Here is a 16,807-nt window from a genome sequence, read left to right on the forward strand (position 1 = left end):
GTACAAGGCTGGGTCAAATGATAACATTTTAAAGACCAGTGGTAAATTGTGCGGTGAAAAATGTAGGCACCCGAAAGATGCTAAACTGAGAAAGCATGGTCCCAGGAGACCCAAGGGGATGGAACTAGAAGCCCAGGTGGGTGGGACACTAGTCTTAGCAGGGGCCATATTCAGAAACCTTGGCTCTCTCCCTGACAGACATGGCGATGCACAGCCAATGAGGTTCTTCACTACCCTAAGGCACCTTGGTAAGAGATAAGGCTGTATATGAAACAGGGATTAAAGATACATCTCTCTCAGTCTGGGTTTTTTTTTTTCCTCCATCTTTAAAGGTATGTTTTAGTAGAATTAAGTAGATTTTTGTTTATCCATTCATCTGTCAATGGACACTTGGGTTACTTCCACCTTTTGGCTATTGCAAATAATACTGCTATGAACATGGGTGTACAAATATCTCTTTGAGTCCCCACTTTCAGTTCTTTGGGGGATATACCCAGAAGTGGAAATGCTGGATCTTATGGTAATTTTGTGTTTAACTTTTTGAGGAACCACCATACCATTTTCCATAGCAGTTGCCATTTTACATTCCCACCAGCAATGCAGAAAGCTTCCAATTTCTCCACATCTTTGCCAACCCTTGTTATTTTGCATTTTTGATAATAGCCATCCCAATGGGTATAAAGTGGTTGGTTAATTTTTAAAATAGACGTTTCTTCTTTAGACTGTAAGTTCTTCCAAAACTGACTATGTGAATATTTGTTTGATTCAAATGGAATCAAAGACTTGAGCTGAATAAATATTTCCCTAAGTGTGTCACAAAAATATTCAAAATTCCCCAAAGCCTCTCCCCAGTAGTAGTAAAAAACATGTTTTCACCAAAGTCAGTCGTGTCTAAGTTTTCAAGAGAGACCTGAAGGGACAGAAAAGGTGCAGCTCCCTGAACTCAGATAAGAGGGGAAGGAGCGCCCTCTTGTGTCCTTTCTGTGCCAGTGTCAGTGAATAAAGAAGCCAGCTGAGAAATGATCATTTCAGATCTTCTGATGACACTTCCAATGACAACAAACTCCACACACATGCCTACTGCATAAAAGAAAATGTGAAAACATGGAGAGGGTGAAACTAGGATCTTTTGAAGAATTCCCAATCTAGAAGGGGGACAGGAACAAAATCCATGCAGAAATAACAATAGAAGACTAAAAGCAAAATGGATTAGATTACTATAAGCAAAATGAATAGATTATCTATTAAGACTCCACAGGAGATAAGATTCGCATCAAAATGTAAACGTGGCTGGTTACGAAGGAGCTTGAGTTGGCTCTCAGGTTTCTCTTAAGGCTCCAGTTCCAGGGTCCTGGAGGGACCTGGGAGGGCAGCCTCCATGTAGGGGCCACTTACATGGCTGTCAGGTTTCCAGAGCCCCTTCTGGGGTTTAGACAAACTCACTGTGCACTCCCATCTTTGAGAGGGAGGCCCTGGGGACTCCTCCCATGTTTCTTTCCTGCCTGTAGTGTCCTGCCCATGGCTTTCCTATCCCTTGAGTTTCATCCTCCCCACCACAATCCCTCCCTCCCTAAACAGGCTGTTGACGGGCACACTGTCTCCAAAGCTTCGTCTGGCCTTGACGTTCACAAAGATAATTATACAGGAAGTATGGCTTTCGGAGTTTTGCAGGTATCATCAGCATGGGGACCAGTTACAGAGGATTAAGAAGCTCTCTTGCAAACTTTGCTCCTGCAAGCAGCCTTCAGCTATCCTCTTAGGGCCCTGAAGGAGGTAGAGCCCTTACTTTGGTTAGCATCCTTCTCTCTCTTTTATTTATTTATTTTTTTGGCTATGCCAAGGCACACGGGATCTTACTTCCCGGACCAGGAATCCAACCCATGCCCTCTGCAGTGGAAGCGTGCAGCCCTAACCACTGGACCGCCAGGGAAGTCCCTGCATCCTTCTCAAATGCTGAATGAAGACAGAATGAAGGCATGGCAGTAGATGTGACCACATATCTAATCGGTAGAGACTAGTGCGCTAATTAGGGAAGCAGCATGGTGGAAAGAGCAGTTCATTTCTTCAGAGTCAGACACAGCTCACTGTAGAGCCCAGCTCTGCCGTTCTGTGGCAGTGGCCCCGGGGGCATGTTACTTTATCCCCATCCGGCAATTTTGAAATGGGAATAATAGTCTCCACCTACCTCCCTCGTAAGATTCTCCTGAAGCTTAAAAGAGATAGTGTACATAAACCTCGAGGGAGAATCTAGTGTCATAAACACCCCTCTTGCCCCAGACTTCCCCCTTATATCCCGATGTTCCCATAAGCCTCCTGGCTGTATGGACCTGAGATTTCTGGGACAGTTGCACAATAACAGAGATTTTAGGTCAACAAGAGCTGTGTGGGAAGCAGAAGAAGGGCTGCTTTGTTTGTATTCTCATGTCAGGTGCAGTGGGGAAGGTATTTCCAAACCATCTTAATGACTTCCCAAGACTTCTTCCAGTTGCCCAAGCCAGAAATCTGGGAGTCATCCTTGATTTCTCCTTCTCTCTCACCTCCCACACGCATATTTCTAAGTTCTGTTACTTCCCCTTAAGACACTCTGAATCCTCTGGGTCTCTCCGTCTCCCTCCATTACTTTACTTTAATTCTCCATCTCTGTTCCCTGGAAAACCACCATGGCTTCCTGACGGGCCTCCAGTATTGTCCCTCGTCTACATCATCCAGCAGATAGAGCTCTCTCTAAATGCAAGTCTCAGCAAGTTGCTCCCCTATTTAAGATCACTTATTGATGGCTCAACTACTTCCAAGAGAAAGTCTTAACTCCTGAGTGTGTCTCACTTCGTTTGGGCTCCTCCAACTTTTCCAGCGTTTCTCCCACCAATCCTGTGGCAACGCCCACTCCTCTGTGCACCAGCTCTACTGGACTATTTACAGTTCCACGGAGAAGGCACAGTGGCCAAGGCGTTTCCTGGACATGGGACTTTTAGTGCTAAAACCAGGACAGCCCTGGGCAAACCAGGATCGTGGTCACCCTAGTTCTACCTCAGGCCTCCGTGTATCTTCTTTCTTAATCCCCTTGTCTGTCCCACACAGTTTACTACTCAATACTTCTCATCCTCGGTTTCTGCTTGGACATCACTTCTGCAGCCTCCACGGAGCGGTATATTTGTCCCTTCTAGGAGCTGTCACAGCAAGCTCTCCTGGCAGCGATCACTGTATTGTAACGGCTGCTCTATCTCCCTCGCAATTATAAACTCATTAAAGACAGGAACAGTTTTTTTCTCCTACCTGTATTCCCAGAGCCTAGTAGAGAGTCCGGCACACAATAGGTGTTCGATGAAGTTTTCTTGAATGAATGAATATCAATATAAATTTATCAAGTGTCGTCTATTTCATATCACTACAGGGGATGTTAGGGACTGAATGTGCCCCCCCCAAATTCATATGTTGAAATCTTAACCCCCAGAGGGGCTGCATTTACAGATGGGGTCTCTAAGGACGTAATGAAGGTTAAATGAGGTGATAAGGGTGGCGCCCTGATCTGATAGGATTAGTGTCCTTATAAGAAGAGACACCAGGAGAGACATCTCTCTTCCTCTCTCCCTTTCCTTCCCCCTCTGCAAAGGCATAAAGGAAAGGCCATGTGAGCACACAGTGAAAACAGACAACCCAAGGAGAGCGCTCATCAAACACTAACCCTGCTGACACCTGGATCTCGGACTCCCAGCCTCCAGAGCTGTGAGAAAATAAATTTCTGTTGTTTAAGCCACCCAGTCTATAGTATTTTATATGGCATCCCAAGCAGACTAACACAGGGGATGTACCTAGTTCACATAACTATGCTGTGACCAATGATGGGTACAGGTCACACGGGTACCATCCTGAGGCAGAGATTTGGTTTCTACTCTGAAACAGCCATAATAATCTTTCCCATCCCACGGGTTCTTCCAGAACCTTGCAACTCTCCTCAGTCTACAACCCCTCTGCTTGAAATTGGACAAGCCTCGTGATCACCAGGGGATGATGGAGTGACTTGGAGACTTCCAAGGTCCGGCCACTCAATATGGCTGTTCTCTTGCTCTCTGTACATCCCCTGCCTGACCAGTGCCTGCTTCACCTATATCTCACACCGGCGGCCCCCAACTTTTCTGGCACCAGGGACCAGTTTCACGGAAGACAATTTTTCCACGGATTGGAGGGGGCGGGACAGTGCAGGCAGTAACGCGAGTGACGGGGAGCAATGGGAAGCGGCAGATGAAGCTTTGCTAGCTAGCCACTCACCTCCTGCTGTGCGGCCCGGTTCCTAACAGGCGGCGGACTGGTACTGGTCTGTAGCCCGGGGGTCGGGGACCCCTGTCTTACACGACCGAACTTCCTACGTACTTGCCTCTGCCCCAGCTGATAATTGTTCCTATTAAAGAGTTGGTGAGGGGCGTGCCCCTCTGCTAGTTTCCCTGGAAACCGATGAGCCCACCTGACATCAATTCTCCTATAACTGGTAATCTCCACTTCCCCACCCCCACGTCCACCCCGAAAGAAGACTGCCGCCGCATCCTGCCTGCCGTCCACCACACACGGTGAGGTGTTGCTCCAGGACCTTGGTCCAGATGTGTAAGCTCCCCCATCTATTAAACCACTGATGTCTCTGTTGTTGACTTTGGACTCTTTCTTCAGTCTTGAAGTTGGCAAGTACAGGCCTTGCAGGCCTGTGGGGTGCAGCCCAACGCAAGGCTAGGATAAAACTGTGATTCAGTTTCCACCTGGCTCTCTTGCGACTTTTGTCCTTAGAACCCACCCCCCATGCGATGAGAATCCCAGCCCACGTGGAGAGGAACAGAGGCCCCCAACCCTCAGCCCTGTTGAGTGCCCAGTGGACGGCCAGGACCAACTTTCCAGCCATGTTCCTGCACTATCTTGGAAGTGGACCTTCCAGCCCTCTGCTGGGGGGGAAGATGCCGTGTGGATCAGAGACAAGCTCTCCCCCAGGCCCCTCCCAAACTGCAGATTCAAAAGGAGAATAACAGACAGCTGTAAGCAACTAAGTTTGGGGTGGGTTTGTTTCACAGGAATAGATAACCCAATACAGCTTTAGACAAGATGGGGCCGCTTGTACCGGACGAGCCCTTCTTTCTCTTGATTATGTCCTTGCCCCAGGATATCCTGGTTTATTCCAGAAAGGGTTGGGGACTTACTCCAGACTGGCCCATTTAGACATAGGCCTCCAACATGACTGGTTCCTGACATATTCACAGGAGTTCACTGGGACAAAGCAGGGCAGAATCCTGGAGCTGCAGGTCCCCCCCACCCCAGCTTACACAGCTGCCCCTGGCTCCTGGGGGCTGACCATGGGGGCTCAGGCCCCAGGAAGAGGAAACCCTAACTGACAGCCATCTGCTTTGCCCCTGGGAAGAACACAAGGTCTCATTCTGGGTGTGTCTTCTTTCTTCTCTGCCTCAGAGCCACACGTTGGCTTCATCCTGGGTGATGCCAACCCGTCAATTATAAGTTGGTCATGTTTTGTCCTCCACCGATCACCTGGGCATCCAAACCACTGTATCTTGGGCCATGCTGCCAGGTCACCATTTTGAACCATTCGAAAATACCTACATCACAGTATATAAAGTAAGAATGTAAGTGTTCAACATGACAAGATTGACAAACATATTTGTTTTTCTACCATTCTGCTTTACTTACGCAAATAAGTATCCTAGAATGGTCACTTTGGGGACCTGGAAATGGTTACATGAGCAGGTGGTTTAGTTTAGAATGTATGACTTATATTTTTGCAGTTAAGTAGCATTTTCTGTTTTCCAGTAACTCTTTAAAGCCCATTTACGTTGCCTGAATATGCATCATAATTCCTCCTTTGGAAATGTCTATGTTTCCACCACCGTGCTGGTGATTCTTCATCGTCCCACTCAAATCCTACCCCTCCCTGCCCACTCCTGGCCACACCTGTCAGCCTGTTCCCTGGCTCAAAGGCTGACACCTATGAGCTGCATCCCCCAGGCTTCTCTGTTCTCTGACTTCCAGGTGGGTTTGACCAAAGGGAAGTGCTGTTGGAGTGTGAAGAGTGGCGAGAGAGAGGGGTGGGTCTTCTCCCTCCCTCCCTGCTAGGCCCTGGTCTCCATCATGGCTGCGTTCCTCCACCATATACCATAGGCTGGGCAGTCCCTCTCCCGTGGCTACAGCTCTCACTGGGTTCTAGGAATAGCATGCCCTTTCTCTTTTGCTTCTTCAGGCCAAAGGATGATAAAGGCTTCTGCTGTTGCTAGTTTCCAGGGGCTTCACCATCTCGTCTTGATTCTCTTAACCCCGCCCACAGTGTAGGTTAAGGGCTGAACTGTAACCTCCCCACACCAATTCCTATGTTGAAGTCCTAACCCCCGAGACCTCAGAATGTGACTGTATCTTCAAAGAGGTAATTAAGGTAAAACAAAGTCATATGGGTGGGTCCTAATTCAATCGGACTTGTGTCCTTACAAGGAGAGGAGATTAGGACACAGACACACACAGAGGGACGACCGTGTGAGGACACAGGGAGAAGATGGCCATCTGCAAGCCAAGGAGAGAGGCTTCAGAAGAAACCAACCCTGCCCACACCTTGATCTTGGACTTCCCGGCCTCCAGAACTGTAAGAAAATAAACATCTGTTGTTTATAAGCCAGTCGTCAATGGTATTTTTGTTACAGCAGCCTGAGCGGACTCAGATAGCCGTAGTTTGTCACGGCAGCCCTAGAAAAAAACACTCCCATCATTAAACTGCTCAAGTAGCCTTGGGAGTGTGCTGGCCGTATCCTTCTGGGACCCAGCCTCACACACCCAGTCTCACCAACGGTGCTATCATACGTCCCTTTATCAACCCCATGGTATCTATCATCACATTTCTATCTCAGTTTGTAAATACGTCAACATCTGTGCCACGAATACCTTTTACCGAAATACTGTAGGACTCACTTTCACAATAAGGTACCTACACTGTTTCTAATAAAGAAGCCAAGTAACATGCAACTCTCCATGTAGAGCAGCCTGTCATTTCTAGAAAAATCCTTTCACATTTTTAAATCAACTTTGGCTGGAAGGCCTGGGGTAATGACTGGAGCCCAGAGTGTCTCTGGAGATGCTGCATGAGAGCTTTCGTTGCTGCTTCAGTGGCTGGGAGCCCCACTGGTCGATGTGGAAGCCAAGCGAGATGAGCTGGAACGTGTAGGGGGGTGCTGGGTTCTGCACTTAGGGATATCTAGGGAGGAAAAAGATATCACTAGAGTGAGAGTCGTTAAAACATCCAAAAAAGCTATATAGTTAAAATTATTTAAATGATAAAAAACGATTTTATAAAATCACCGGGCCGGATGGGATGTATTGAGTTTCCCAACTTCACCACCTTCCCCCGCCCCCCGTCCCACCATCTTCACCTTGAGTTACTAATAATAAGTTCCTTAGTCTCCAAAGTGCTCTTACAACTATATTTCATTTGAATCTCAAGAAAATTCTGCGACGTAGGTAGGGAGGTATTAACATCTCCGTTTTACAAATAAAGGAAACCGAAGGACAGGTGGTTTAAGGGCCAGCTCAAGTTCATGGAGCTAAAAGGCATTAGAGCTGGGTCTGGAGACTTGGGATTCTTAGACCAGGTGGGTATCGGTAGAGTTCCCATCGTTTATCCTCCCGACTAACCTGGGCATGCACACAAAAGGCAAATGTCACAGGTTGACACTCCCACCAAAACTCACAGCGAGAAAGGATTTCTCCTCGACATCTGGCCGTGAGCGGAGAGAGGAAAGAATGGAGAGAACAAGAGAAAGAAATAATACGAGCTGAGCTTGCAGGGAACGGGAGGGATGTATGCTCACCCGCATCTTGGCCCCGGCTGTGTGCAGAGCGACATAGGAGGGCTGGCAGATACACAGATGCTGAACTTCCTCAAACACCATCCCCCTCCCCGACTGCACGTTCAGCAGCCAAATCCCAGCAGTCAGCTCATCCATTACATCCCTCTAATGCTCTGACGACTACGTTTGCAACGCACAGGGTTCCTATTAATCCGGGGGAAATCCTACTTTAGACTGTCATTGAATCAGAAATTGCTTCCGCCGTGACTGCTGTCTCCAGCGAACCAGGTGCCTCTTCCTCCACAGAGGTGTGCCACACGGGCTGGTCTCGCCCACACCCTCCGCCTGCCTCAGGTACTCTCTTTACTCCTTCTCTAAATCTGTCCTTGGCGGCTCCCCTTCTCCTAGAAGCTTCAGTGTATTGACCCTCAGGGATTTCTGCCTCAGCTGCATTCCTGAAGCCATTATTATCCAGACCCCTAACTTAGCACTGAACGTATGCTCTCGGGCGTTAGTACCCGTTTTTGAATGTACTGGGTTGGCCAGAAAGCTCGTTCGGGTTCTTCTGGAACATAGATAACCTGAACGAACTTTTTGGCCAACCCAGTAATTTTTTGTCTCCTGATGAGACTGTCAGTTCCCTGAGGACAAAGCTGGAATCCCACACCCTATTGAATCTACAGTCCTGCCTTTAGTAGATACATCCATGTTTGCTGGTGACTTTTCTGGGAAAGAGTAGGCAAAGCTGGGGTTAAACATAGCCAGTTGTTCGAATCCAAGAGGAAAGGGGGAAGGAATGGGAGTAAATCATCTTCCCATGTTTGAAGTTTTCAGTGTTGTTTCAAGATCAGCGTAGTCCGTATTTTTGTGTTGTTCTAAGATCAGCATAAGGTAAGAGAACAAACAGAAGCCTTCCTTTGTATCATCTTAGGAACAATGAAAATAAAATAATACCTGTTGAATGGAGAAAAAGCCTAGCTTTCTGTGATACAAGAATGGGCTAGTAACACCTCATCGGTAACAGTTTCAAATTTAATCCTGTTACAGTGCAAAGCATAATTTATCACTGTACTTGAGGAGCCCTTTCTCCTAAGTCCCCCAGGGAGATTCACAGGCCCAGGCAGGCTCCCCTCAAGCTTTCCTCTTCCACCCTGGCACGTCCCAGGGACTCCCCCGCCCCCCTCCTCTCCTCCTAGTAACCGTCACCACCTACTCAGATTGTGGGTTTCTCAGCCCTCCTAGATGGGTTCCCGAAGATGGTCTCGTTATGTCCACCTGTTGCGCTGCACCCCGCAGGCCTATGGGCCCTGCACTTGCCCGGGTTCAAGACTGAAGAAAGAGCCCGAGGTCAACAACAGAGACATCAATGGTTTAATGGATGGGGGAGCTTACATGTCTGAAGCAAGGTCCCCCCATTTGCAGCAAGCGGCAGACAAGATATGGCGGCAGTCTCCGCTCCCAGGGCGGGGGCGGGGGCGGGGGGGGGGGCGGGAGGTTACCAGTTATAGGGAAAATGACGTCAGGTGGGCTCATTGGTTACCAGGGAAACCAGCAGAGAGGCACGCCCCTCACCACCCCTTTGATAAAAACAATCACTAGCTGGGGCGGAGGCAAGTACATAGGAAGGTCAGTCACATGCGTCAGATATAGGTGACGCAGGCCCTGGTAGGGCAGAGGACTTACAGAGAGCAAGAGAACAGCCATCTTGAGTGGCCTGACTATACAGGCTTCCTTGCTGTCCCTGAAAACAAGTTTGCAGACCCTTTTCATTTTAAGACTTTAATGTCCATCATTACAAGAGAAAAGACAAGATCTAAGGGCAAAATATGGGGAAGTTATATAAAAGGGTACAAATCTGACAGTCTTCGGTCCTGGTCCAGCGCATCTGATGATCTGGTTAAAATAACTGGAAATTTCTTTTACACTAACATTGGGTATTATAAGCAGAAAGGGTAGGGGGTCCCCAGAGAAAAGGGAACCAGGCATGGCTTTCTTGACACAAGAGAACCCATTTTGACCTAAGCCATTTTGTGATCTAAGCCTGGCCACAATGCTTGCCCTTGAACAGGTCTCAGTAATTAATGATCTTAAGGGAACAAAGGAAAAAGCAGTCAAGAAACAATGGTTCTGTGATAAAAGAGTCCTAGATTCTCAAGAGATATATGTAGATGTAGAGAATGGACTTGAGGACACGGAGAGGGGGAAGGGTAAGCTGGGACGAAGTGAGAGAGTGGCATGGACATATATACACTATCAAATGTAAAACAGACAGCTAGTGGGAAGCAGCTGCATAGCACAGGGCGATCAGCTCGGTGCTGTGTGACCACCTAGAGGGGTGGGATAGAGAGGGTGGGAGGGAGGGAGACGCAAGAGGGAAGAGATATGGGGATATATGTATACGTATAGTTGATTCACTTTGTTATACAGTGGAAACTAACCATTGTAAGGCAATTATACTCCAATAAAGATGTTTTAAAAAAAAGAGATACATAACACTCATACATATCATTGAGTACATACATATCTCTGGGGGCGGAAAGTAAGGCCGCCACCCAGGTGGAGGATGGAATGATGACGTTGACCTCTTCTGACCCTCGTGACTTCAATCAGTTGAAGCCTGCACTCTGTCAACCTTTGCCCCAATTCTACACTGCATTTTCCACTGCTTAAGACCCTTCATGAATATGAGTGTATCCTTAGTTTCAAACTTCCCCAATTTTGCTATTCAGGGAGGCACAGCTTGGGAAAGATCCCTGGTGTTCTCCTTTCTTTTGGCTGCGCTGTGAGATCTTACTTCCTTGACCAGGGATTGAACCTGGGCCCTCGGCAGTGAAAGCATGGAGTCCTAACCACTGGACCACCAGGGAAGTCCCTCTCCTTCCTTGCTGCAGATACTAATTCCTTCCAATCGGGTTTTTTGGGTAACACATCCACACCGGGAGGATGACGCACCCCAACTTCACGGGGACAGAGGCTCCTGTGCTTGGGACCCTCCCAGACCTCGCCCTATGTGTCTCTTCATCTGGCAGTTCATCTGTGTCCTTTATCACATCCTTTAATAAACTGGCAAACGTGTTTCCCTGAGTTCTGTGAGCCGCTCTAGCGAATGAATCAAACCCAAGGAGGGGGTCGTTGGAACCTCTGATCCATAGCTGCTTGGTCAGAAGCACAGGTGACACTGATGACTGCGGTGTGGGGGAGGAGAGCGGAGAGCAGTCTTGTGGGACTGAGCCCTTATCCTGTGGGCTCTGACGCCGCCTCCAGGTAGCTGGTGCCAGAACTGAGTTAAATTGCAGGCCACCCAGCTGGTGTTGCAGAGAACTGCTTGGTGTGGGGAAAACGCCCACACACTTGGTGACCAGAAGTGCCAGACATGTGTGTTTTGTGTGAGAAGTAAAAGAAGCACTTAGGAGATAGACGGGGCTGAGGTTTTTTCGTACAACAGGAGGGAAGGACTAGGGTTTTCCTTCACATTGGGGCTCATCAAACCTTTTACTTCCTATTCATCTTTGGCTGCTGCCTTGCTGTGAAACTCCGTCTCGGTCCTTCCCCCAGAAAAGTCCATTTCTTCAGTGCAGAGACTTAACAAGGACTATCTTAGCAGGATAGTTGAACCCGTTTCAAGCGGTTTCAAGAACTTTCACTTCTGAGCACTTGGAGACCAGGCAAGACATTTTACTACACTTCTATCCTACATGGGATTCTTCTCTTAAGAGCTTTTGCCTACAGCTCCACTGACTTTTTTCCTTTTCTCTCTTTTTTAAAATAATTGTTTATTTTTGAACAGGTTACTTTTCTACATAGTTGAGTATTGGAAAGATACAAAAAGGGACAGTGAAAAAAAATCTCCCCCACTCACTTCCGAGTCCTCCAGTTCTCTTCCTCAAGGGCAACCAAGATGATCTTTTTTTCCTGTGTATCCTTCCAGAGATATTTTATACATTGCAAGCAAATATATACATAAAATGCAAATATATTCTCCCCCTCTCCTTTTTCATACAATTGGTAATATACCATCACTTTTTGTTCACTATATATATGAGAGTATGCGTATGTGTGTGTGTGTGTGTGTGTGTGTGTGTGTGCCTGCATGTATGAACAGTACTTAAAGAACTTCCTTGGGGACTCCCCTGGTGGCACAGTGGATAAGACTTCGCTCTCCCAACGCAGGGGGCCTGGGTTCGATCCCTGGTCAGGGAACTAGATCCCACATGCATGCCGCAGCTAAGAGTTTGTATGCCACGACTACAGAGCCTGTGTGCTGCAACTAAGGAGCTGGAGAGCTGCAACTAAGGAGCCCTGGAGCCACAACCAAGGAGCCTGCCTGTCACAACTACGGAGCCCACGTGCTGCAACTAAGGAGCCCGCAAGCTGCAACTAAGGAACCCACCTGCCACAACTAAGACCCGACGCAACCAAATAAATAAATAAAATTTAAAAAAGAAAGAAGCATAAGGGAACTTAAAAAAAAAAACTTCCTCAATCTTTCAAGGGTTGTATTATAGTCCATTTACAGATGAGCCAAATTTATAGCTATTTGAGCTGTTCACAATCTTTTGCTCTTAGAAACGATGCTGATATAATTTTTTTTTTTTTTTTTTTTTTTTTTAGCTGTGCCACACAGCATGCAGGATCTTAGTTCCCTGACCAGGGATTGAACCTGTGCCCCTGCAGTGGAAGTGTGGAGTCTTAACCACTGGACCACCAGGGAAGTCCCTGATATAAATTATCTTTACATATATGCAGGTCTGTCTGCCGTCACCTGTTTTCTGATGGGCTAAGGGTGTCGACAGCCATGCAATCTACCAGTAATTCCAGTACCGGAGCATCTTCACATAGAGTATTCCTTTCCTCAACCTGCTCCTACAAAGACAGAATCGGGTAATTTAAATGTATATTTATTTATTTATTTATTTATTTTGGCGGTACGCGGGCCTCTCACTGTTGTGGCCTCTCCCGTTGCAGAGCACAGGCTCCGGACGCGCAGGCTCAGCGGCCATGGCTCATGGGCCCAGCCGCTCCGCGGCATGTGGGATCTCCCCGGACCGGGGCACGAACCCGTGTCCTCTGCATCGGCAGGCGGATTCTCAACCACTGCACCACCAGGGAAGCCCCTAAATGTATTTTTTTCATCAGTTGAACTTACTGTTCTTTTTCTAGAGATATTTACACAATAGTTGCTCTCCATGTTGCTGTCACGTTTTTAAATGGAAGGACATGGGAGAAGATGCATGGAAAGCCATGCTTCACACATCAGAACTCTCTGGGGTTCTTTTCTTAGCCCACTTCCTGGGCAATCAGTGCCTAAATCTTCAACTGCTGGATTTATATCTCTCGCCCTGCTCTCCCCGCCAAGCTCTTGACTCACACATTCAGCTCCCTTCTCAATGCGCCTACTTGTCGTCCCACAGGTACTTCACACCAAGCATGTCCAGTCTCAGTAGGAGATGGCATGAACCTTTACACAATCGCCCAATCCAGATACCCAGGAGTATCTACGCGGCTGGAGCCTGCCCCTCAGCCTGTTAAGTCCCTCAGGGCACGAGGGCATGACTGGGTCTTGTTAGGGTCACACATCCCTCGAGCTCCCTCCAGTGGCTGTAAGCTACTTGTTGGATAAATGAATACACATATGAATGACTTCTCCTTCTCTTTCATTTCAGGGCAATGGCTGAAACCACCTTGCAGGGGAAATATGAAGCAGGGAGAGAAAATTCCTATCTTCCCACTGGATGTCATTTTATTGGGCACAGAGAAGGGAGTGAGAAAGGCAACAGGCTACTGAGGCTGAGTGACCCCAGAAAGAGGGGGGGTCCTCAGGAGGCTAAGGCCCAAGAAGGGCTGTTACAGGGAAAATTTGCATACCAGTGTGTATACTATACACCTGTGTCTGTCGCTCCCCAGTTGAATTTTTTTTTTGTTCTCCATTTATGTTATTTGCAGACATTTGCAAATGATCACTGATACAAACAACACCATTCGATAAACCCATGGATCCCTTAAGAGAATAGATCAGGTAAAGGAGTACTGTAGGTGGGGCTTCCCTGGTGGCGCAGTGGTTGAGAGTCCGCCTGCCGATGCAGGGGACACGAGTTAGTGCCCCGGTCCGGGAAGATCCCACATGCCGCAGAGCGGCTGGGCCCGTGAGCCATGGCCGCTGAGCCTGCGCGTCCCGAGCCTGTGCTCCGCAACAGGAGAGGCCACAACAGTGAGAGGCCCGCGTACGGCAAAAAAAGAGTACTGTAGGTGGATATGGAAAACAGATAAATAGAATCACAACAGTGATAGCCCTGCAGGGTGCCAATCACTATTCTAGAAACACCACCACCACCAACAATAATAATTGCAAATATCTGGCTGCTGGGCATTATATTACTTCATTTAATCTTCCCAAGCCTGTGATGCGGTAAAAAAAAGCTAAAGAAGGACTTCTCTGGCGGTCCAGTGGTTAAGACTCTGCACTTCCACTGCAGGGGGCGCGAGTTCGATCCTTGGTCGGTGAATTAAGATCCCACATGCCTCGGGGCCAAAAAACCAAAACAGAAAGCAGAAGCAATATTGTAACAAATTCAATAAAGACTTAAAAAAAAATCTACCCTCAACACTTTATGATGACTCCCAGTTCAGGGGTGATGTGGTAATACTGTATGTAAATATGGATTATTACGTTTGAAAGTCATAAAATCAGGAGTTTTTCATTTTAGTCATATAAACACAGCTTCGACTCACCCCTGTAAATTGCCTAAGCGTAGGCTGGGGGCTGAGTGACAAGTAACGGCCACTGGTGGGGATGAAGATGTCTGGGGAGGACCCCTCCCCAGAAGGGTTTCCTTCCAGGAGGAGAGTCTAAGCGGGGTGACTGCTCATCCTGGCTTCAGCCGAGTGGATGCTTCACCCCCAGGATGGAGCTGCTTCCGGGACTTTACCATCTGGGGACTCTGTGCAGAGGACCCCTGCTGTCCTCTGTCTGCCTACGAGCCCAGAAGGCTGCCCAGACGGTCTGATCACCCCTCCAGGTGACACCGACGAAGAGGGTGCTCTCTTTTCCTCCTAGCTTACTCTGCTTCTATGAGAAACAGAGGAAGGTGTGAGCGAGAAATAATCAACACAGCTTTAAAGAAGCCACAGGCCTGTCTTTGTTCTTGGTGTGTCTTTAACTCGGGGTGAAACTGTCCGCTGTGGAGGAAGGCTAGGCAGAAAATTCTAGCCAGGGTTTTGAAACTTAAATCCATGATTTTGTGAGACTTCCCTGGTGGGCCAGTGGTTAAGACTCCATGCTTCCACTGCAGGGGGCGCGGGTTCGATCCCTGGTGGGGGAACTAAGATCCCACAGGCTGCACAGCGTGGCCAAAAAATTAAAAAAATAATAAATAAATCAATCCAAGATTATGTGATGGCGCCATTCAGCCTCCCAAGTAGGTGGCATAAAGTAGGGATGTGCTCCAACGCATTCCAATGGTTGTTTGTTAGTAGGGATCATGTATTCATATTTCAAAACATCCATGTCATAGAATATTGGCTTCTACTGTAGTTTGTGGTAAAATACCGTATTACAAAATGTTTTACACGTGAACATACATATACACCACATATACGCATATATATTTTAAACCCCAGTAATAACAGTGATTAAAATACCCGTCATAACTAATATGTATATAACTAAAAATATCACATAACTCATAAACACGGTTCTTCTTTTCTGGGAGATCCTCAAGAGAAGCTCATTTTTGTCAAATACTTTGTGTTTAACTCTTCAGTAAAAAGAAGCAGCCATTTGGCCCCAGGGCAAGAGAAGCAGGTAGAATCACTCCTGTTGGAAATGCCAGGGTAATTTATTATGGGTAGCATGATCAAACAAGAGGTTACAAGACAGAACAAGTAAACTATGCTCCTTCAGAGGCAAAGGAGAAATGCAAAGACTCTAAGCAGCGGCCCTTCCTGAGAGTTAATTTTGCCCCCAGGATTCTTAGCAATTAAGCCTTTTGGTCTTGTAGGTATCAGAAATTAACAAAAGCCCATATTGTAGTTAGTAGGCAGCGCAGCCACACAAGACAGAATTCACAGCGCTGAGTTTAACCCACGCTATTCCATCTGGGAGCGTGGAATCAAAAACCCAACACTGGGGACTTCCCGGGTGGTCCAGTGGTTAAGACTCTGCGCTCCCAATGCAAAGGGCCCAGGTTCGATCCCTGGTCAAGAAACTAGAGCCTGCATGCCGTAACTAAAGATCCCGCGTGCCACAACTAAGACCTGGCGCAGCTAAATAAAAAAGCAAAAAACAAACCAAAAAAACAACCCCACACCGATGAGGAGTAATGAGCAGGCAGAAGATGTTATGGAGGCCAGGCAGGAAAAGAAAATATATGGCTTACATTTCCTATAGCTCTGGCTGCAACTATTTTCTACACAGAGGAAACCGTGAGAAAGAAGACAAAGAAAAGTGGGGAAAGTAAAGCGAGAAACAAAGCTTATTCCACAGGTTGGAGCCTCCTCCTGGCCACGTGGCTGACCGCTCAGCAGCGTCTCAGCAGCTGCTCACCGTCAGCACTCTCACTGGTCCCTGCCGTCTCCATGATGATTTGGTGTGACTCCGACAGCTTCTGCTAGTTACTGAAGCTTACTTTGAGCTGAGCACCGTTGTTACTAACTCTATGCTACAGATGAGGAAACAGAGCCTCTGAGATTGCTAACAATTTGGCCCAAATCACTGAGCTGCTAAGACTGTGAGATCAGGCATTGAACCTAGGCTGTTTCAGTCCGTAGCCTGTGCTCTTGTTCAGCAAAGTGAAAAATAAGATGGTATTTAATGGGGGAGAACACAAACATGTATTGAGTACTTAATATATACCTGGCGGCATTTAGTCCTCACCACAGTCCTGCAAGGGAGGTATCATTATTCCCATTTTATAGATGAAGAAACTGAGGCTCAGAGAGCTTAAGTAACTTATCCAAAGTTGCGCTGTTAAGTAAAAAAGCCCAGGTCTCTC

At 47.4% G+C, this 16,807-nt stretch overlaps 1 protein-coding gene across 1 annotated transcript in view; it reads right to left on the reverse strand.

Moving 5' to 3' along the window:
• Positions 1–7,050: 7,050 nt before the first annotated feature.
• Positions 7,051–16,807, reverse strand: part of FBXO16 (F-box protein 16) — a gene marked incomplete at its 3' end in the record, with an annotated part of 55,475 nt that continues 45,718 nt past the window's right edge. Inside the window, 2 exon segments of the mRNA XM_082842648.1 lie at positions 7,051–7,110; positions 7,112–7,225. Coding sequence (XP_082698774.1) covers positions 7,051–7,110; positions 7,112–7,225 — 174 coding nt within the window.

This window comes from Leucopleurus acutus, assembly GCF_964270905.1.
Source record: "Leucopleurus acutus genome assembly, chromosome: 7".
NCBI classification, from domain to species: domain Eukaryota; kingdom Metazoa; phylum Chordata; class Mammalia; order Artiodactyla; family Delphinidae; genus Leucopleurus; species Leucopleurus acutus.